Source organism: Equus caballus, chromosome 3 (genome assembly GCF_041296265.1).
Source record: "Equus caballus isolate H_3958 breed thoroughbred chromosome 3, TB-T2T, whole genome shotgun sequence".
NCBI lineage: Eukaryota > Metazoa > Chordata > Mammalia > Perissodactyla > Equidae > Equus > Equus caballus.
This window is the reverse complement of record NC_091686.1, coordinates 106,167,793-106,190,630: the sequence shown is the minus strand read 5'-3', so window position 1 is coordinate 106,190,630 and position 22,838 is coordinate 106,167,793. Positions and strand designations below refer to the sequence as shown.

Genomic DNA, 22,838 nt, shown 5'->3' with positions numbered 1-22,838 from the left:
AATGCTTATCTTAACAGAGGCAATGCAATTAAACTGCCTTCACTCAAAATGGTGTCAGAAGGCAACTACCCTATTTACTAGCCACTGATAAGTTATGACAACCCTATTTCATAGCCTGTCGCTGTATTTCTTTTAACCCCCTGGCAATAGGATTCAGGATTTCCTCAACACTAAGAACTTATCTCAAATGCTTTAGTGCAGAACAGTAAAAAAAAAAATAAATCAATCAGGGTTGCAATGCCATATTCAGAAACTAGATAATGACTTGGAATGCGGGGGTGGCGAGCTGTGAGAAGGGCCCTGGGACATGACGAACTGCCACTTTACCTGTTTTTCTAAGTTTCCTATTTTTTAACAAAGAGCAAAACTTTAAACTGAAACACTAACTTAAAAAATAAATCCAGCAGGCCTAAAAATTGTTGGAAATTCAATGGCCATGGAAAACTTTTAGAGCACTATTTAAGTCTTTGTATTATTCAGATATAATAAACATTAACATATGACAAGTGTTTATATTTACGAACTAGATAAATTTGGCAAAAGACACCTAGTAAAAACTCAATGAAAATGAGTTTTTAAAAAATGATTCTCTTGATATACCTTTACAAAAGCTATTAGTATTACTTTTTAATATGAAATATAACAATCTAAATTCCTTAATTATGCAATTTAAATATTTTTCCCTCTTCGCTTATGGGACTGGAAAAAAAGATCCTGCAGAAGAAAAACAACGGTTGTTTATGCCAAACAATTCAAAAGGTGGTCTTTAAGTCCAAGCATCCACCCCTGTGTGCCTCGCTGCACCTAAACCATCACCAGACTAAAACGGAAGGTGCAAACAAGCAAGCCCTTTCCCTGGAAACTTACACTTGATCTTTAGTGAGTGCACAACACCCTGAGTCTCCTTTGTAGACAAATACTTCTGGTCATTTATTTGTAATCACATACTGACTTTAGCAGATTACAGCACAGCATCTACAAACAGTCACAGACACGGCACTCTGTCAATTCAGGAACACCGTGTGGATTATTCATGAAATGCTTGTGATTCCTTTCAATACATTTTTTTTCTTGATATTTCCCTGCAAGCATCCCCTGGCATATAATCAGGGAAGGAAATCATTCAGGTTACTTAAATCTTCTTGTCATATTCACAGCAGTATCATTGTTTACAAATGGGATTCTCTTTTCAGGTGACTTCAACTAAGAGTCAAGGATTAAGCAGGACCAACCTCTAGAAGGAGGTCACAATAACTATTTCAAAGACCATGTAGAGAATGGCGCTTTCTTCAGGCTCATGAAATACCTATTTAACCGTACTTGTCACAGTGGAAGAGGAAAAGCTGCCACCTATGGGCATCCACTGGACTGGGTGTTAGTTAACCATTATTTCATTTAGTGAACCAAACCCTTTTACAAACACAGAAGCAGTTTGTAAGTCACAAATCCACAATCTCACAGCTAGAGAAGGGCAGAGCTGGGATTTAAAACCTGATCAGTCTGTTTACAAAAAGCTCATTACATCATATTCCTACCCCATTCCATTCCATACCCTTGGACAAGCTGGTTTCTATCCTAGTGAGTAAAAAACAGTAAGAAGTCTAAGAAGAAATTCCACCACCACCACCAGTGAGGAAGGGAACTGCGCTATAAAAAAGCAAACACAGGAAAGCCACGGCATTACATTTTTAAAATATTTGCTGAAGAGTTACTGCATACCTAGCCTACTGTTAGGTACTAGGAACACAGTGACATGTGACATGGCTCCGGCCCTTAAGGAACCCATAGCCTAGCAGAGGAAAACAGCCATAAATACTAAGACTGCAAGGACAGAAATGGGAAAGACAATCAATCATGATGGCTCCAAGTCACGGGGAAAAGAAGTTTCGTGTGAATAAGAAGGAGGGAATGTGACTAACATTGGTTTGGAAATATTTTTAACTGCAAAACTAAACAAGTGACTTTTGGACTATGTTCACTTCAGACTAGAATATCACTGATCCATTCTAAAAACATAATCAAGAAATGATTGCAATGAAAATCCAAACTATAATAAAGCAGCAAGTCACCAGTAAAAACAGATGTCCGCATCAGACCCTTGTAGTACACTCAAGGAAGAGGAGAACCAGGGATGCAGTAAATGGCCACTGGAAATTGGCCACTGGAAAACCAGACCCACCTTGCTCACACAGGTACCTAATATATAATGGGGATACTGCTCTAAACTTACGATGAGCATCACAATCTTAGAATCATGCAGCAAATCAAGGACTCCAACCAAGCCTTATACATTCAAGCTCCCTGGTACACAGCTCAGGAAAATGAATCTCATAGTACAGGGGGCCCTTAGCTCCGCAGAGTAGGGAAGAGCCAGCTCGGCTGATAAATGGCCACATGACGTTGGACCTCACTTCTTCTGGGGGAAAAAAAGGAAATGATGCAATCTACCCTAGAGTTATGAGATTCTATTCTGATCAAGGACTCTAAACAGTTCCTATAAATTATTTTAAAAGTTGCTGTTGATTGCTTTCTCTTTTCCTCCAACATGCCCAATCACTTCTATTGCCTTCAGTCTATCTTACTGTTTCTTGGTGAAAACATGACTGTAACTGTTCAAGAGCCTATCTATTCACTTAAACGTCCTCTATACTACAAGATACCCAATATTATATTTCTTTATAGTAATAAACAAAAATTGGGGGAAATTCAGGCTTCAAAGACTGTTCTTATCCCTAATAAACAAAATACCTTTTACCAAAATTGACATGAGCAAGTCCAGATCATTACATTACTTTAAGGAGACATCTCTAAAGCAGGATCACTTTCCCTACAAATTCCTGTTTCTCCAAGGTAACTAAATGGCTCTAAAAGGCAAGGAAAGCAGACTCACACATTCAAAGCTTAAAAATACATCTAACATCATCAGTTCAGCCCCTAATTGTAAAAAGGCAAACAATATGTAAACTATATTTTAAATTACAAAAAAGAATTCATTAATATAATTAATCTTGGGAAGTAATGATTACACAAAACAGCCAAATATAAAGCTTTAAGAATTTTTAAGTAAATATTTTAGAAAATAGTCTTCTGTATGTTTTGCACTATGCAGAACTGACTATACAATAAAAGCAAATACTCTAATGCCACACACTCACTACTGCAACTCAAACATGAAATTCTCATCATTTCTTTTATAATTTACTGCACAAGTTTATCATCCCTTGAAAATTAAAATGTTTCCCTTTTAAAGAAGAACGTAAGCACTGGGAAATCCTGTCAATTGAACACTAGGTTCTCTGATAAGGCACTAAAGAGTGCTAGCGTCATAGAGCTGAAATATTCCCAAGCACCTAATCTTAGCAATTTTACTTCCTTATATAATCTAAAATAAAACAACACATACCTCTGTAAGCATTAAAATAAATTTCCATTCATTATGAATTTTAAATAAGTCACTCCCTAAAATTAATAGCATGCTTCATTACCCTCTGATCGTGCCTCAGATTTGGCTAAGTCAAAATTTCTTTCAATTGCCCAAGTTCTTCATATGAATAACAAAACTATGCACTGAAATGAAGACACCTCTCAGCAAAGACATCATATCTATTACCGAATGAAGAATGTGTTCACCTATGCCACTAACCAAAAACCAGAGGAGCACAAAGCATAAGGAAAATTCATTGATACTAGACGAGTTCATGGGTTTAGTTGTGATCCAAATCTAAATACACAGAATCCATTAAACCTTAAGCATAAAAAAAAGAACATTTGCTTTGTCTAACGATTTTTTTAAATGGCAAGATCGTAAAGACTTCAGCACTTTTCTCCGTGCCTATTCTACAGACATCCTCAACCTGAGGCAGCCTTCTCCTTCTGCTTTCAGTTCCCAGGCTATAGATAAGAGAAGAGGAACATGGGGAAAGTGGATTCACTATCAAATTATCTAAACCCACCCCCCCCCCCATGATGAGCCCAGGCTTACTCACAATCAAACCACTTGCTAAGTCTCTACATTACTCCCCTCCCTCAAGCCTTATCTTGATCCACCTCACATTCAGATCAACAGATACCCCGCTCCCCATAAAAGAGACCATTTGAGTTGAGGTCCCTTAACCCTCCCTTCTATCCTCACCCTAGTCTTTCTAAGGAATTTTTCTCCTCATTCCAAGGCTAACACCACCAAGTCTAGCCTCAACTCTGAGAGTCTCTCCTAAGACACTGGTGAAAGTCTTGCCGAAAAATATGTTAAGGTGGTCACTTTCTTTAAAAAAGCAGCGCTTCTCTTGATCTCAATCCTAACCATGCAACTTCTAAAAAGCAGCCGTTGCAAGTTTTTTCCACTTCAAAGCCCTTTCTCACTCAATAATGCCTACATAAGGCCAGGTAGAAAGAGTAAATGAAGGCATGCAAGGGGGTCTGGCAAACTGAAGAGTATGTGCCCAACTACAGGGGACAGCGAAAACTCAAACGCAGCAGGTGACCGAGTGCCGTGCTAAATATCAGGTAGGCCTGTCCTTGCCAGATCTGTGGATATTTTGAAAACTGTACGTGATTATCTCTCCATTTCTAAACAAAGGCTCTAACTGATCTGAAACACCCATGAGGGTCACATAAAGCAAATCAACAGGCTGCTTGCAGCCTCTACCTTAAACTTACATAAGCTGGATAAAGACCAAACTAGCAAATCCAATGGCTTTCTAGATTCATAATTCTCATCCTTCATACCTTTCTGTAACATGAAACTGCACTATCTAAATTGTTTTATTTCTTGGTTTCTCTTTCACCCCTCTCAGTCCCTTATTCAAGATTTTACACTTGTAATGTCTGCCATTTTTCGCTCTAGGTAGCAAACAGGATCTCAATAAAATGATCTGAAGCCTAGATTCAAACTGGCACCCCAAGCTATTGACTTATTCCCTAAACCAGCTACCTGTGATGACTCCTTTGCTTTATATCACTACTTCATCTCTTGCTCCTTCACGCTTATTCTTCTGTTCAAGTTCAATCCCATTACCTGAGTTATTATAACATGTTTTCTAAGTTGCTTCAGTGTTCTCCCCACTTACAATCTATCTTTTATATTCAACGCAGATCACTCTTAACCTAGCCTTCAAAACCCTGTACAACTCAATCCCAACCTAACCTCACAGCCTCATCTGTCCTCACGCTAAATACTACTGAAATAAATCTCTATGCCCAAGATGGAGCCACTCCTGCCTGGGGTGCCATGCCAGCAAACCGAAACTTAGATAGCTTTCCTGTCCCTGGAAATGCTCCACTTGACCAGAATTGCAGTATATCCAGTCAACGAAGCCCCAAATGCCAAGCGAACTGTGGGCCTTTTCACACCAAACAAGGTTGACTATGTGGCCCTAGACAATCAGATACTTTCTATGTGTCTGTTCCTTGTTTCTCTGTTCTTAGGCTATAAAAGCTTCTTGCCTTCTGCGCCCTTTTGCAGCCCTCCGAAGACTGGCCACTTCATGAAGTGTTAAATAAAGTTTGTTATGTATCACTTATACTGTCTTCTTTAAGCTTTTTTGTTTTTAAACAGTTTAGGCATCATGCTCCAGCCAAACTGGACTCCTTGGTGCTCCCTTAACACACCTTCAAAACTGGCCCTGAACACCAGAAGTATAAACCCATCAAAGAAAGAAAAAGGAAAAAATGGCTTTCACCAATATTTAAAAGTTCTGCTATTTGAAAGATACTCTTAAGAAAAGTACAAGAAAGCCAACAGACTGGGAAGACATTTGCAAAACATATATCTCATTAAGGACTGGATCCAGAATACATAAAGAACTCAAACTCAACAATAAAACTAATTATAAAAAGGAGTAAGGATGTGACCAGTTGCTTCACCAAAGAGATATAAAGGGCAAATAGGCACATGAAAAGATGTTCAACGCCACTGACGACTAGTCATTAGTGAAAGGCAAACTTACACCACAATGAGGTACAACTATATACCTAATAAAATGGCTAAAATTTAAAATAAAAATGGATAATTACAAAACGGCAAGGATGCAGAGCAACTGAGACACTTGTACATTGCCAGTGGGACAGCACTCTGAAAAACTGTTTAGCAATTTCTCATAAAATTAAACGTGCCCGGGGCTGGCCCCATGGCCGAGTGGTTAAGTTCGCGCGCTCTGCTTTGGTGGCCCAGGGTTTTGCCGGTTCAGATCGTGGGCGCAGACATGGCACCGCTCATTAGGCCAGGCTGAGGTGGCGTCCCACAGAGCAGAGCCAGAGGCACTCAAAACTAGAGCATGTAACTGTGTACTGGGGGACTTTGGGGAGAAGAATAAAAACAATTAAACTGCCCTTATCATACAAACTAGCAATCTGATTTCTAGGTATTCCTCCAAGAGAAATAAAAACCTATATGCACACAAAGGCATGTATGCAAATAGCTTTACTCATAATAGCCAAAGGCTGGAAATAACCCAACTTTCTAGCAACCAGTGAATGCATGAACGATATGGTACATACATAATGAACTACTATTCAATAATAAAAAGGAAAATAATAATATGTGCAATATGGATGAATCTTAAAAGCATTATGCCCAATGAATGAAACCGGACACAAAACACTACACAGTATGACTGCATGTATGACCTTCTGGAAAAGGCAAAACTAAAAGGAGAGAAGGTTCAGTGGTTGCTAAGCACTTGGAATGAGGGAAGTGAACTAGTTACCAAGGGATGGAGGGAACCCTTTGGGGCAAGGAAAATGGTGATGACTACACAACTTCATAAATCTGTCAAAATTCATCAAACCATAGACCTAAACCTTAAGGTATAATTTAGTGTAAATTATACCTCAATTAAAGCAGAACTTTAAAAACTGTCTCTGAACCATGACTCTTGGGCTGAAATGCTGTTAACCATCTAAGAAACGTGCAGTGCCTGTTGAAATCCTCATATTTGTTTGAGGTCCAACTAAGGCTCCTCCACAAAATTTTCTGATTACTTCACCCATAAGTTACAAATGGCTGCCCAGAATTTAAGAGTTAAGAAAAAATCTAAAGTTTCTAATAGGGAGATTTTACATAGAAAATTGGATCTCCGGCTTTGTTTGAAAGATCACCAGGCACTGTGACATGACAACCGGCCAGAACCAGGGATGTGTGCTTGTCCTAGCCCTTACTACTTCCAATGGCTCACACTTAGCCATTTAACTGACTTGGCTACTTACTTACATCACTTTCCTCAATATTTGCCTAATTTTAACCCATCTTTTCCTTGTGATACAAAAAGCTCTTTGAACTTTTTTACTACACCATTATACCCTGCTTTGTAATATAGATCTTTGTACATTTTTAAACCCCAACCAGACCATAAATCGAGACAGTCTCTGAATTATCAATATATTTTTATAGCCTCACACAGTGTCTTCCAGAATTGGTGCTTAATAAAGTGAACAATGATCAGTACCACTAAGCAATTTATACAGAAATTCTATAAAGGAAGACTACTATAACAAATAAAATAAAACTGCTATCAGGGAGAAATGTTAAAAACAAAACCAAGGTTTTATAAATGTGGTTTTCCTACATTTATGACTTGAGTTCTTAATCCGGTTCCATTTACTACTCTACTATTAATTACAAATGAAGACTCTACAAAGAACAGCATACTTTCAAACAGAATAAAATATGCCCACATATTAAAAAATATACATAACAAACCTGCCAAACATAAGTAAATCTCACGGTTGGGCTAAACTAGTAATAGAGGAGGCTACAGAGAGCTGTTTTTGCTAGGTTAAGTTCAAATACCCTAGAAACAAGCAACTATCAAGTCTAAACTAGAGAAGTCATAGTAAGCAAAATAGGAAAGTTCCCATAATCTCACCAGTGTCTATCAACAGAAGTAATTAAAAGTCACTGCAGCAAGAAATTCTCAATAAACACGTTTGCCTTGGCAATGGCAAGATAAACTACTTGACCGCTTGTGCAATGGTTATCTACAGGGACATTTTTTTTTTGGTGAGGAAGATGGCCCTGAGCTAACATTTGTTGCCAACCTTCCTCTTTTTCGCTTGAGGAAAATTGTCACTGAGCTAATCTGTGCCAATCTTCCTATTCTGTATGTGGGATGTTGCCACAGTACGGCTCGATGAGCAGTGTGTAGGTCCATGCCCGGGATCCGACCCATGAACCGCAGGCTGCTGAGGCAGAGGGCGCAAACTTAACCAGTACGCCACAGGGCCAGCCCCCTACAGGGACATTTTATCCATAGGCTTGGTACTAGGGTACCACTAAAAATGCCGAGACCAGCACATAATCCCCTCTCCTACTTTCTCTAACGTAAAAAGAAACTGTGAAATACAAATCAATGTTTAAATAAGTAAATACCAAACCTGTCAACTTTTAAATTCAGTATTGATAAAAACTGCATTTGAAAACAATGTTAGGTTAGTTTCTCAGTACAAGAACCCTGGAACTATTAGAAAACATGTATAAGTAAAAGATTCCTATTACAATTATTTAAGAAGCAATTTTTAAAATCTTTAATTTTTAAAATGCTATTTGATGAGCTATGGGATGCATTTAAATGGATGAAGTCTCCAAAGATTAACACTGCCCAAGTCTGTAAGGGTTTTTCCTCAGCCCTGAGCCACATCCAAAACTATCATGTAATAATTACATACCTTAAATTTATAGTAAGATTAATAAGAGCCCAAAGTATGCTGGGGTTGCTTACAGGATTAATGTAATCATAAGTTGCATTATCAGAAGCGATGGCATGGCTGGTGCCCTGGGAAATACAAGTTTCAAGTTCCACTGTACTCGGCCCAGTCTAGACCATAGTACTGAATGCAATCCAAAGCATACCTGGCAGAAGTTAATCAGGAATGTTTGGGATACCTAGAACCATGTCAAACAGGAAGGATGAGGGGGAAACAGCCTAAATAAGAGTAAAGGGAGCTGACAGTCAACTCACTTGGCATCATGCAGTAGAACAAACAGCCTTATTTACCCAACTTTGCTCTAGAAGGAAAAATTACCAACAATTAGAGAGAAAGAGTATTTTAGCTCAGCATCTCTAACAGATCCATTAAGCTGTCTTAAAAAGTAGTGGCTTTCTTTAAAGTACCTGAAGAGAAGGGATGGCCATTAAAATAATTCAGAAGAGAATCCCAAGTGTTTGTAGATACTTTATTAACCTAAAATTTGAGGACTACGTTATATGCTATATAAAATAGTTCAGCACAGAACGCTTTCTGGTTTTTTGGATTCTGGCTAAATGGGTTGATTATAGGGTATATTTTTTCCTGTCCTATTCTTCCTAAGTTGTGTTCATTTCCTCAACTTTTACACTCAAAGGTTCTTATTTGCTGATGGCCTTCTTTCTGTATGCCATACTCACAACAAAAAGCAGCTCTACTACTTTAAGTGAGAGACAAGGAGACCTCTTCAGAAAACCTTCAAAAAAGATTTTCTGAATATTATGGAGAAAATTTTAAATTTTAATTTTCTTGCTCTATACCACAGAGGATTCATTTGATAGTTGTAACTACCTATGTAAACAAGGGAAATTGTAACCACTTTGGTATTCAGTTGCCAAATCTATAAAATAAAGGGGTTGGAGAACACAAGTGTTAAAAACTCTACCTTTGTCAGTAACATCAATGACTAAGAAACTCTCAGCTTTGGTCAGATGTGGCCAGCCTCCTCAAACTGTCGACACTAGGGTAGGAATAATAGGAAATAAAAACTCACCTCACTCTACTCTTTCCACGGAGCCACTCTCAATGCACATTCAACATTTACAAGATGGAAAGAGCACTTGTCATTCCCAGAAACTCTGCCAAATACCAAACTTTGTTCCACGTATCAGGAGCTCTGTAACTTAAGTTTCTCTACAAGAAAACCTAATGGTCTATCTTCACATTTAAAAGAGCACAATACTGAACAATACATACACTAGATTGAGACCTATTTAAACTTGGATAGATGGTCAGATTATAAAGATATGCAACTGATTTACAAACTGTATGCTTGTGGCATAAATTTGACAGACGGCATATTTCTTTGGCAAGAGCTGCCTTTTTAGTGAAGTCTGATCAACTGCCTAGACTTGAACATAATCTAAAAAAATTCCAGCAGATAACCTTGCCAATACTTAACGTACAATAAAATTTTAACCAACTTAAATGTAATCTGAAATATCAGCATGTAAATTATTCCATGGGAACAAAATTAGGCACTTACAGAAGTATATTAACTCTTTCAAGCCACTAGGCATCATTCAGTAACAAGAGCTACCTACACTAAAAAGTATCCCAGTAGCCTGAAAAACTCAATTTGCCCAATTAACTCCCTTAAACCACATACTAGAAATATGTTTCAAAGTATGCTTAAATTCCAACTAGGCACACCTAGACATTTCCTTTAACATTTAGTTTTTAAAGGGGAAGGGGGAGAAGAGGAGAGTCCAGACATAAATGAGTACAGTATTTAGTCTTCAAGTGAAAGGAAGCGATTTATTACAGACCCTTTGATGAGTCACACCAAGCACTTCATTTGTGGTTAAGAAAAGGTTGTTAACTTGTCTACTGCCTGTTACAGGAAATGGAAAGTCAAATTCACATTGTAATACACCATACTAATTACTTTCAACATTGCCTAAAACATCCAACACTGACAATTCAGTAAAACTGACCAAAATCTACAATATCATTTCATTCCCTATCTAATACAAATAAACATTTGTTTCAGAGGCCAGAGTGCTTAGAAGGTTTCTCCAAGTATAACAAAAAGATCTACTAAAAACGTGGTAACAAAATAACAAAGTATCAGCCTTATGAAATAAGCTTTAAGGTGAAGAGAAAACTCTCCTTTGATTATTGTTTTTTTGGGATCCAATTTTGAATAAAAACTATATACTTTATCCCATTAGATCACATCCTGATTAACCTAACAAACTGCTAAGCTATGTTCTTAAAAACACTGCTGTAATGACTACTTTATCTGAGGAGTGGTCCTTGTGGAAAGATGCTAAAGATGTAATCACATTATACTTACAAAAAAAGAAACCCCACACTTACGCAGAGAAGCCATACTTACACAGACTAGAACAAAGATATCAAAGTGCTTTGGCCGAAATTAGTATAAATAGACTTTATTGAAGTCAGTGCCTCTGTACTGAGACAGAAGATTGTGTCTACATAAGCACAAGTTGTAACATTTCACAACTTCTAAAAGGAATGTCAACAATTACAACGATCATGCATACCATGGTCGATAATCACATTTTAGAAGCATTTTCAACCATTTCTAAAGAAATGCTTATAACATTGTTATATATAGAACTACTTTCAATAAACTGCAAAACATTGATCGACTTTTCCAGTATGAGCTACAGTGTCAACACAAAAGGGAGGCATAAATGTTTAATTTATGAAATCAGAATGGAATATTTACTGTAAAGAAAAATTAAAAAGCTTTCAAATAAAGGCCATTATTGAACCAACGTGAAGAGCACAACTTGAACTTTTGAGTTCATTCATCTTTTAAAGCTGTCCTCTGAATAACTTCAGTTCTAAGCATTGAATTCAGTACTGTGAATATTCCTTGGATTGAAGTTTGGCAATGATGCGGTCCAACTGTCTCTTTGCTTCACACTGTGGGAAATTGCTCATGTCATAATATTGAGGGGCAATTTTCACCAACCTGTCCAGAGGGGGGGAAAAATTACCAAATTAACATTTAATTAAAGTACTAGAGTTGCTAATAGGATAGGCATTATTCATTAATATATTGATGAACAAAGGCAAATCTACGACTCCAAATCAATGTTAAAATTACAAATGCCTAATCCTTATATCACTTTTAGAAATGTGTTATTTTAGTAAGCTGTAAATTTTCCAACGTTGGACTTTTCATAAACTTAAAAGAAAAAAAAAGATAAATTCTTTAAAAAACCCTTTCTTTACGTTAATATAAAGATATTAACATAGGTCATTCATTTCTTCGCTCTAGAACATTATTCTGACCAACTCCTGCAAGGTTACAGTAAAACAGGTTCTACATAAGAAACATCTTAGTATTCAAATGAAGACCTTCTCATTTTCAAAGTTTTAACAACTATAAATATAACTTTATACCCCAAAGAATAGACCTGACTGCAATCTTTTTTAAAGTTTAGCCATACAATTTTTTCTCAACAAAGCATTTAAGATAAAATGGTAATGTCCTACAGAATTTAAGTGTCAAAGTCATCAAGCAATGTAGGAAAGAAGCCTCACAATATATAGCAAGTGACATCAACTAAAATAAGTGCTTTCAGTTCCACCATTCTTGGATGACGTTTCCCATCACAAGTTTAGAATGGCCTCTGGCAAACACATACCACAGACACACACACACACACACACACACACACACACACACACACACACACACAAATGGGGGGTGGAGTAAGTTTACTTAAAATAACACAATCAATTCTGATTACATTTTGTAAATTAAATATGCTGATACAAAGAGACGTAGTTTTTATGCTTGCTTAGTGCCTAAAGGACCAACTTATAAATAATACATAGTTGAGAGTTAATTATAATGGCATAGATAAAATACAAAGACTGACTGACTTCTGGAACCAGGAAAATTGAATTAATCACAACAGCAAGAGAATGGCTCCAAAGACATTGTTGGTACTAGTCAACTGTAACTTTATATTTGGCTCCAAATCCTGCCCATGTCCATACCAACAATCTCACTGTCCTCTTAGCAAAGAGTGTAAGAGATCAACCATATCCAAAGCCCTCTAACAATGGAATATATATCCCTAGCTGGTGGGAACACCAATTTCCCCTATGAGTGAAAAGAAGGACAGGACTTCCATAACAAAGCAGATTCCATTCTAAGCAAAACGTTAACAAAAACTATTACAACAAAAAAGGTGTTGCTTACCATTCTGGCTTGATATCTGTACACGTCCGGATGTAATTCTTTGTTGTAAGAACAAACTCATTATAAAGCACCCATTCGGGCTTGTGGTCAAGAACAGTAGAGGGATGCAACTGAACCACCTGGTTATCTTTCACAGTTAAGTAATGCCCTGTTCGTTCTAAATGTGCCACCTGAAACCAAAACTCAGTAAATTAATACAATGCTTCTGATGTACTAGTTACCAAAACAAAAGAGTGATATAAAGCTACCTACATAATTAGGAACAGGCAGGCCTCACCTTTTGCTTTTTATTCCATGGCTACACTTATTTATCACTGCCTGATAAAAGCAGGGATCAGCAAACTACTACAGGCCAAATCCAACTCACTGCCTGTGTTTGTTAAGGCCTGTCAGCCAAAAATTGTTTATACATCTTTAAATGATTGGGGTGGGGGGGATCAAAAGAAAAACATTTGTTGACACGTAAAAAATCACATGAAATTCAAATTTCAGTGTCCATGAGTCAAGTTTTATTGGAACAAAGGCATGCCCATTTGTCCATGGCTGCTTTAACGCTCTAAGAGCTGGCAGTTTGGTAGTTTCAATGGGGACCTACTGGGCCCACAGAGCCTAATACATACTATCAGGTCCTTCCCCTGCCTTAGACCAACTAGAGTGGGTTCTTTAGCACCAAGTGACAATTAGAGCCTAATACATACTATCAGGTCCTTCCCCTGCCTTAGACCAACTAGAGTGGGTTCTTTAGCACCAAGTGACAATTATGTAGTAGATGAACAACTACGAGAAGATTCACATTTTAAGACAGAAAAATAAAGAGAGCAAAAAGGAGAAGCAAAAAGTAACCTAAAAAGAAAAGATAGTAAGAAAAAGAATGAGGAAAAAAAGACAGAGAAGGTGCATGTGCTTCTTGGTTATATTTCTTCTATCTATAATCAAACACTTTGGTGGCACTCATCTAATACTTCATTAACAAATACTGAAGTAAATGACTATACGTCCTTTCAAATTCTAGAACTCCAGTAGCATAAAGAATGTGTGAAAAGAAATGAATAATTATTAATAATAGAAAATCAATTTCAATTAATAAATATTTACTAAGCACCTACTGGGTGACAGGTACCATACTGTATACCCTGTTTCTAACAAATTTTTATCTTAAGAGAGAATCAGGAATCCATAATGCTTCACTATGGCTTTGGGAATCCTTTTTGAATTATTAAAAGCAAATTTAACAACACGTCTAAAGGAAGCTAGTGTACACTAGTACATACTAAATAAATATTAAGAATACAGTTAAGATTCTGGAGAAAGAATTCTCATACCTAACTCTATTATTCACCTAACTCTAATAAGCTTAAGATCTTCCAATAAAATGCCACAATAAACATTCTTATTGTTACTTTGATTTCAAAGACAGACAATGCACCAATCTACTTGTGTTTTGACTCAGTGCATTTAGGTCCATTCTATTTATTGAGCTCATCCGGCCTTAAGGCAGGCCACCTCTTGCTTAGGAGACATAGCCAGAAGAACGAACGAACAAGCAAGCAAGAGACAGACAAGATAATTAAAATCAACCCTATCTCAAGTAATGGAATGATTTGTTTCTAATTTTATCACCAGAAATTTGAGTTTTTCAAAACATAATTTGTTTTAAACCTTTTAAAATAAATGTTCACTAAATTTACCTGACAAGTTGTACTTCAGTTTGTAGAGCCTCCAATACAACACACTTAAAACTAAATGAAACAGTTTAAATTATTTTTCATCTTTATTACTTAACTCAAAAGACATTTTTGGTTTTTGTGGCACACCTGTCTTAGTTATAAATATCAACGATCACCTATAGCACTGTAATGAAATATAGTTGATTACTTGAATTTGGGGTGAATGGTTTCTACATAAAGAGGAAAGTAAACTGTACTTCTGGATCCACCCAGACGACTGATTTCTTTCAGTACTCTGTTACGATTACATGTCTCCAATGAAGATCTAGATTCAAAGGAACTCTTTAACACATTTTATCAAAATGTCAAGGGCTGAAATTTACATTGAAGAAACAGCTGCTAATTCCACCGGAAAAATGGCTACCATATCCATTTGGTATAAAAAACACTCCAATAATAAAAAAGTAATTCTAAAATTGATTTCTACCTAACTGGATTACTAATTTCGATATTTAGGGAATTTGTTACTCATCAGGCACATAAAATTTCTTAGTATATTAGTTCACTTGAGAATCTGGACAGAACATTCAAGATCAATATTCACAGACAGTCCTAAAATGACCTGCGTTTAAGGGGATTCAAAAGGCTATCATAGAAAGCAAACAATATCACGTAAACATTTAATTACACATTCCTGTATTATCCACATACCTGCATAAAATACCCAGTAACCAAAGCTTTTCTTATATTAATATAATAGTCCCTGCTTGTAAAGTCAGTACTTCGACGAGGCAAATTAAATCTGTCCATAATTCGTGATAGCTGCTGGCGTACATTATCTGCTGACATCAGGGACCTGTAGTTAATGAAGTTGTCATAACACCACTGAACTGATTCATGATCTACAAAGTTGGAAGGAGGGGGAAAAAAGGGAGGACATGAATCATCCAAATAGGAATATTATATAATTAAAAAGAAAATCATTATAACCAGCAAGCAAAATAATCCAGAAAGGGAATTTACTCATCATTTTTATAAATGAATCACAATATTATCAATTTTCCTAAAAATACGTAGTGAAGCTCAAAATCAGAAACAGCACTAAGGATTTTGGCAAAGGGATGACAATGATTTGAATAAACTATTTTTAATGAATTATTTTCCCTCTGAACATCCACCTGGTTGTTTCCAACAACACACAGGGGTGGGATGAGACAATTTGGTAAAATGCCAAGTCTTTCTCATTTTCAAAGAAAAGACAGGCTTAGATTTTCAAATACAATTTAAAAGTTATAAAAGTGAATTTCAAATGACTATTGTGTATTTTTCTTTAACTATTCCTCAGCTAGAGCACCCTAAACCTGAAGTGTTAAAAATTTTATTGTGATCGTGTCTCTTAACCATGGACCATCAAGGTTTAAAATACAAGTGATAACAGTTTTACAAGGATATCAGAAAGGCCCACCCACATGTTAATAAACAAGGCTTATATCTAAGCACTTCAAGTAACTGAACTACACGTATTTATTATCAAAGGGGTACTTCTCCACTGATGAATCTTTGACAAGCTTCCAACTAACCTAGTGTTGCTCATCTAAGAGCTCAAAATGTAGCATAATGTAAAATATTATACAGTGACTTTTTTTTTTTTTGCAGAGAAGACTTCACCCTGAGCTAACATCTGTTGCCAATCTTCTTTTTTTCCTCCTTCTCCCCAAAGCCCCAGTGCACAGCTGTATATCCCAGTTCTAAGTCCTCCTAGTTCTTCTATGTGAGCTGCCGCAAGCATGGCAATTGACAGAGAGGTGGTGTGGTTCCTTGACCAGGACCAGGAAGCGAACCCGGGCTGCCAAGGCAGAGAATGAGGAACTTTTAACCAGTAGACCATCGAGGCTGGCACTATAGTGACATCTTTATATCCCAAAGACAGTCACAAGGAGGCCCCCCTTTTGATAAATAAACCTAAGAGGGTTATCATGAAATGGGGGTAAAAAAAAAAAAAAAACCTTAAAAGTCGAACTGTGTTGATCCTGCTCCAGCTGTGATATACATTATTCTTTGCAATTTTTTTTTTTAAAGATTGGCACCTGAGCTAACAACTGTTGCCAATCTTTTTTTTTTTCCTGCCCCTTTCCCCCCCAAAACCCCCCAGTACATAGTTGTATATTTTAGTTGTGGGATCTTCTAGTTGTGGCATGTGGGACGCCACCTCAACATGGCCTAATGAGCGGTGCCATGTCCACGCCCAGGATCCGAACCCTGGGCCGCCGAAGCGGAGAGCACGGACTTAACCACTTGGCCACGGGGCCGGCCCCTGGTATATTCTTTTCCCCTTGGTTTCAGGATTCTATCAACTAAAATGTATAACAGTTTCTTAATAGCTTTTCAGAGGAACAACAGATATATTAATAAACATTCACTCATTACAAAATTCAGCCACATCTCAAAAACAGTGGGTAAGTAGGTGGGGTAGTAAACGGATGTTTAAACTGAAAAATTAACATGTTGTAACATCCATTAATTAACTTATTAATTAATTTTTATCTAGAAATAAAAGGTAACCATCTGAACTTACTGACATTTAAAACAAAGCACTGGGGGCCAGCCCCGTGGCCAAGTGATTAAGTTCACATGCTCTGCTTCGGTGGCCCAGGGTTTCGCTGGTTCAAATCCTGGGCAAGGACATGGTACCGCTCATCAGGCCATGCCCAGGCAGCATCCCACATGCCACAACTGGAAGGACCCACAACTAAAAATACACAACTATATACTGGGGGGCTTTGGGGAGAAAAAAGGGGGACAAAAAAAAAAAAGCACTGAATATCTTCAGGAGATAAACAGAAAGAAAGTATGCTTTAGAGGTATTTTTGCTTATGGTGATGCTCTGTAACAAGCTGAAAGGCAATGGAAATTTCGAAACCAAGATAAAAAAGGGCAATTTTGAGAAGGGTTGTTGATTTGCACTGATCTGGAATGTAGGTTTCTGAGGTTCTAAACTTTTAGAATTCATACACTACAGAGTAATAAAATGGCAATTTTAAGTTGTCAAGATAAATGATAGATGATGGTTCTCCTGTATACCTAAATTTGTGAGAAATAATTTGATAAATGGGAAGGACAGACTCTAAACATGGTAACATTTGATTAAAACAATTCTAGCTATGTATTTCTCACCAATACAGTAAACTACTCTTAAGATCTAAAACCAAACCACTTCAGAGTGAAATCACACATACACACACAGAAATTAAGGTGTTGCAAAAGAATTTAAATCTAGTTTTCTTTCTCAAACAGTATTAAGATAAGTTTTAGTATTAAGTATTAAGATAAGTTTACTTAAGTATTAAGATAAGTTTACCACGCAATCAACCATTGTTCTCTAATGAAACAGACTCTCTTGACTAATATCTGAAATACATCTGCTATTTTTTCAATATACTTAGTGTCTCAATTAATAACACAGCATCATTTAAAAATCACTAAATTCAATAAATGGACATGAAATGTTCAAATATTATGTGGAGGTCTAGAAGCTTAGTATTAAATGGCTCTCCTTATCTGAAAAGGTGGCAGTGTGTGATTAAAGGCTAAATCCTTTGATTAATGGGGACAATTCTATCAAATGTCCAGTCCTTCTGTTTCCTTTGACCTTATTCAGACAAATGTAAAGAGCAAAAGGTCTAAAACCAACCAACAGCTTACCAGTCCTATGGCAGTGAGGAGCATTTAGTAGAAAAGGATCATCTACTAGTGAGTGAATGCTACCATTCTAACTCCTAACACTCCCTCTAACCGCTAGTCCTACTTAGAAGGGGTAGGATTAAACCTTTTGTAGATATCTACTCTTCAATATTTTAACAGAAAGGTCTCAACTATCAAATATGTGCATAAAGAACAAGCATTATTTAGTAATTTTACTTTTAAATCTTAAATTCCATTAATTTCAAATATTGCATTTTACAATTGTATTTAAAATCAAAACACGTAGTTCAAATACCAATTCTAAATTTCATTTCACAGCACAATTATGAAATCCAAATACAATGCTGTGCTACTTAGTTATCAAAAACTTAAATGGCAAAATAACACAATCTCCTAATTTTTAAAGAATTAAAATGTCTTAGAGAGTAATAAAGTATTAATAAAAAAAAAATTGCTCCTTTAGAAATCTTTTCACTTCCACGATCTCTTAATAATAACAAAGGATTCTAAGAACCAAGGTGGATGGGAATCCGCTCCTTCTCAAGGTCTTCCCTTTATAGCAGTTATCAGTCTGCTAATAGGTGATCCATCTGGTGATCACACAGTACCACCCGGTATGGTACAGTTTGGCACACAGCAGGAATACAGTAGATTTCTTGAATTGACCTATCCTCTCAGGAATAAAGTCATTAACATCATGCATTACCAATATGTTAGACACCAACAAAGAGAAAATAAATGCTCTGAAGTAAACTGTGTACTGGCCTTCATCTCTTGGTTTCTCAATCACTTTTCATTTACCTCCCTTTTCTGCCCCAAATCTGCTAGACCTGGGCAGAGAAATCTTCCATACTTTTTTTTTACCTGACAGTCATCACTTCTACTAAACTCATACCAGGGTTCATATGCATGACATACATGTGCAGTACTTCGGCTGCTATGCTTTGTTCTACATACTGGCCCTCTAGTACTTTTGGACCTTGAGATGAACAAATTCACCCTCGCCCTTAACAGAGATGTGCCAAAATCAGCAGACTGTTTTAGGAATGTAAACAGAATTTCTAGAAGATAATAAAAATGAGTTACAAATAAAACAAGAGGTGAAAAATTTTAATGTTGATGTTAGGAAAATAACTACTTCTTAGCATAAACCACAAACAGAACGATTGAGAACCCCACATTTTTGGTAAAGAGTGATGATGTGCGACTATGAGTCTTTGATTACATATCATCCAAATTACTGGCATGTAGAAATCAAACATTTTCAAAACCTGTTGCAGTTATTTCTGCGTTTTTTCTCTTTTAAGTTTTACTCTCGCCTTGTTTTTATAAACAGTGCATTCCAACAGCATATAACCTGATTATTACTTTGTTTCCTTGTTTTCAAGTAACTGGAAAATGTTTTCCATGTCACTAAATATTCTCTGAAAACATGATTTAAAGCTAGAACAATATTTCATCATGTGGCTGTAGCATAAATCACTGAGCCATCCTTCTACTGGTGGACATTTAGGTAGGTTTTTTTTGTTTGTTTTTCAGAATCATAAATAACGCTGGGAGGAAATCTTAATCATGTCTGTGTTCACAGAATACTAAAAGATAATTTCACACATTATTTCTGGGTTTAAGGGTATGAATTTCTTAAGGTTCTTGGTAACATAAAATCTACTGCTTTTCACAAAGACAACATGAATCTATATTCCCACCTCTGGTGTATGATTGTTCCCTAAACCCTCTCCTATACAGCTAAGAACTATTTTTCTTTAGCCTTTGCCAATTTTATAGGTGAGAAAATGCTACCTCTCAATAATAATGCATTTCTTGAACGAAAAAGTAGAGCTGAATTTTCCCCCCACGTTTACAGACCACTCGTAGCCTGACTGAGAACAGTCAAATCTGTAGCCCATTTTTCTATTTCCCAGTCTTACTTTCATGTAAGAGCTATTAGTAAAATAATACAGTAATGATTCTATAAGCGATACAAAACTAGTCATTAAAAATGCAGAATGGAGCAGCCCCTATGGCCTAGTGATTAAGCTGAGCACGCTCCGCTTCGGCAGCCCTGGGTTTGGTTCCCAGGAGTGGACCTACATGGCTGTTAGTGGCCATGCTGTGCTGGTGGCCCACATACTAAAAAGTAGAGGAAGACCAGCACGGATGTTAGCTCATGGTGAATCTTCCTCAGCAAAAAAAACCAAAGCTGAATATATGGAAATAAATAGAAGAAAGTAAATCAAAATCTGTATGTTAGTGGTAAATTTTATACAAGTATTTCATTTTTATCACCCTGTATTTCCCAGCTTTCTATAATCAGTGCTTCCTTCCTGATTATAAAAGCAAACAACTTTGAAAAAGATCAGCAATTTCTATGTTGAATGCTAGTCAGGAGTTTTTCCAAAAGTACCTCTGGGTTTCTAATGTAAAGTTGTCACAGATAATAAATGAAAGTGAGATGAAAAAACATTTTATGTGCTGCAAGTGACATTTAGACAAAAGAGTGCCTTCAATCTAATTTACACTTACTTTGTTTAAAAGCGTGGTAGACATTCAGCAGTGTCAGATGATCTCCATCTATGTGGGCAAATCTCATCTTGGCCTCATCTGCAGCTTTCTTGGCCTCCGTGGGGCGAACAAAACACTGTGGGACTAAACAAGGTTGGTATGGGCCCAACACAAACGCCCATATCGATGAGTCACGCATTCACAGATAGAGGAACAAGGCCTAGCTAGGTCAGTTCACAGAGCATAGGGCAGGGCAGGATGGCCTCCAACTGCATCTTGGACTGTTTACTACCTTGATTTGGTACATCAACACCTAACCACATCTGTAAGACAAGAGGATTTCAAAGCTACAGAGTACCTGATTATGTTAACTAGATCTAAAAGTAGGCATCAAAACAGCTATTCTGAAGGCCATCAAGATACTAGAAAGCTCAACTTATTTCAAAAACCAGTGCTGATAGCTCTACCAATATCCAGAATTATGGTGTCAATAGGCTTTTAGCTAAATGTAATTTTTCAAAACGCCATTCACTGAATCCACTGAATGGCTATGAAAGATATGAAGCTGTACTTGCCCACTGCAGGGCTAAAAACAACTTTCTAACCAGTCTACTGCCACAATTCTACTGTAATTTTTCCCCTAGTACTGTGGCCATTACCAACTGGTGGGTATCACTATTAGCACCGGTGAGCAGAAGCATATGTAACATAAAATATATCATGAAATCTTGGGTTTTAAGATAGCAGTAGTGGTGGAAGGTTAAACCGCCTCTGAATTAAGAAAATTCAAAAAGGCTGGGAATATTCAGCCTAGTTTTCCAGCATTTTAATAAAAAGATTAATAAAGTCCCAAGTTTAAAAAAATTATTTAAATCAAAACCTCAACATAAAAGCAAAATCCAATATTTAAAAAGTTGACAATTAGTCTGAAACAGTCATTATTTCAAGGGTCATCAAAATATGTAACTACAGTATTTGTTTAGAGCCTCAATATTAATTCACATAAAACTTTAAGTTGTTACAAAGGGTGCACTACATTTTTTGAAATACAACTTTCCTTAATTCACTTTAGCAATTCCATAGTCATAAAAGCAATATGAAAACAAAAATACTTAACAGCTTGGGACTTTGTCAACACATTTTTAAAGCTGTTAAAACCTTGTCAATTAAAAAAATTGTAAATTATCAGTTCAGAAAGAAGATAATGGGAATAATCGACAATGAGATCAAATACAGTACCAAATTACTCTTTCCCATACAGTTTCCCCTTTAAAAAGATGCCAAAGAAGCCAAACAGAGACAATGACACGCGATCACAGTAAATCTTAGAAGTCTTGCTTAATGTAATTGAAGCAAGGCAATTTATAAAAGTACAGAAACCTCTCACAGCTGTGAAAGTTAATGTGAACTAGCTACCAGAGTTAATAGTGGGAATAAGTAGCACTCCATAAGGCCCCTGATTTGCACTATTTATATCAGGACCTGAAAACTTCAGAAGCTATTTAAATGAAAAACAAAGCATTACAACCTCAGCAAACTGTTTTTGTTCCGTGCCTTCGTCCTCACCCTTTAACATTGTCCCCCACAAATGTCAGGCTTAATGACTGCTACATACAAATGTTCATTCTCTTAATGTGCTAAGAATGACAACCAGTAAACCCTATGTTTTGCAGAACTCCTCTTACAAATGAGACATGTAGTTGCAAGATTTTCAACTGCATCACAATGACCAGTTTTTTAAAGGGCTAATATTCTAAACTCAAACAATGGTAATTATATAGTATGCCTGATAAGAGAACCTGGAAGAATAAAAACTGGGCAGATAACAACTAAATACACAAATAATCTGTTAACTCTTGCCCTACATTTTCTCTAAAAACTAAAATCTTGGGATAAGTACAACAGGGAAAATCTAACAAAAACAATACATAAGAAAGGCAGACAACAACCTACCACCACCTCCGCAAGTGAGACTACAATTTAATTAAAATTATTCACTACTGCCCTGCCCATCTGCTCTGAGTCTGATCAGTCATAAC

At 36.7% G+C, this 22,838-nt stretch overlaps 1 protein-coding gene across 1 annotated transcript in view; it reads right to left on the bottom strand.

Moving 5' to 3' along the window:
- Positions 1 to 11,119: 11,119 nt before the first annotated feature.
- Positions 11,120 to 22,838, bottom strand: part of DHX15 (DEAH-box helicase 15) — a 54,957-nt gene continuing 43,238 nt past the window's right edge. Inside the window, exons 11-14 of the mRNA XM_001917634.6 lie at positions 20,821 to 20,943; positions 15,307 to 15,497; positions 12,929 to 13,098; positions 11,120 to 11,686 (exon numbers count right to left, since the gene is read on the bottom strand). Of these exons, the coding sequence (XP_001917669.2) occupies positions 11,569 to 11,686; positions 12,929 to 13,098; positions 15,307 to 15,497; positions 20,821 to 20,943 (602 nt within the window). The 3' untranslated portion in view covers positions 11,120 to 11,568. The remainder of the gene's footprint in view (positions 11,687 to 12,928; positions 13,099 to 15,306; positions 15,498 to 20,820; positions 20,944 to 22,838) is intronic.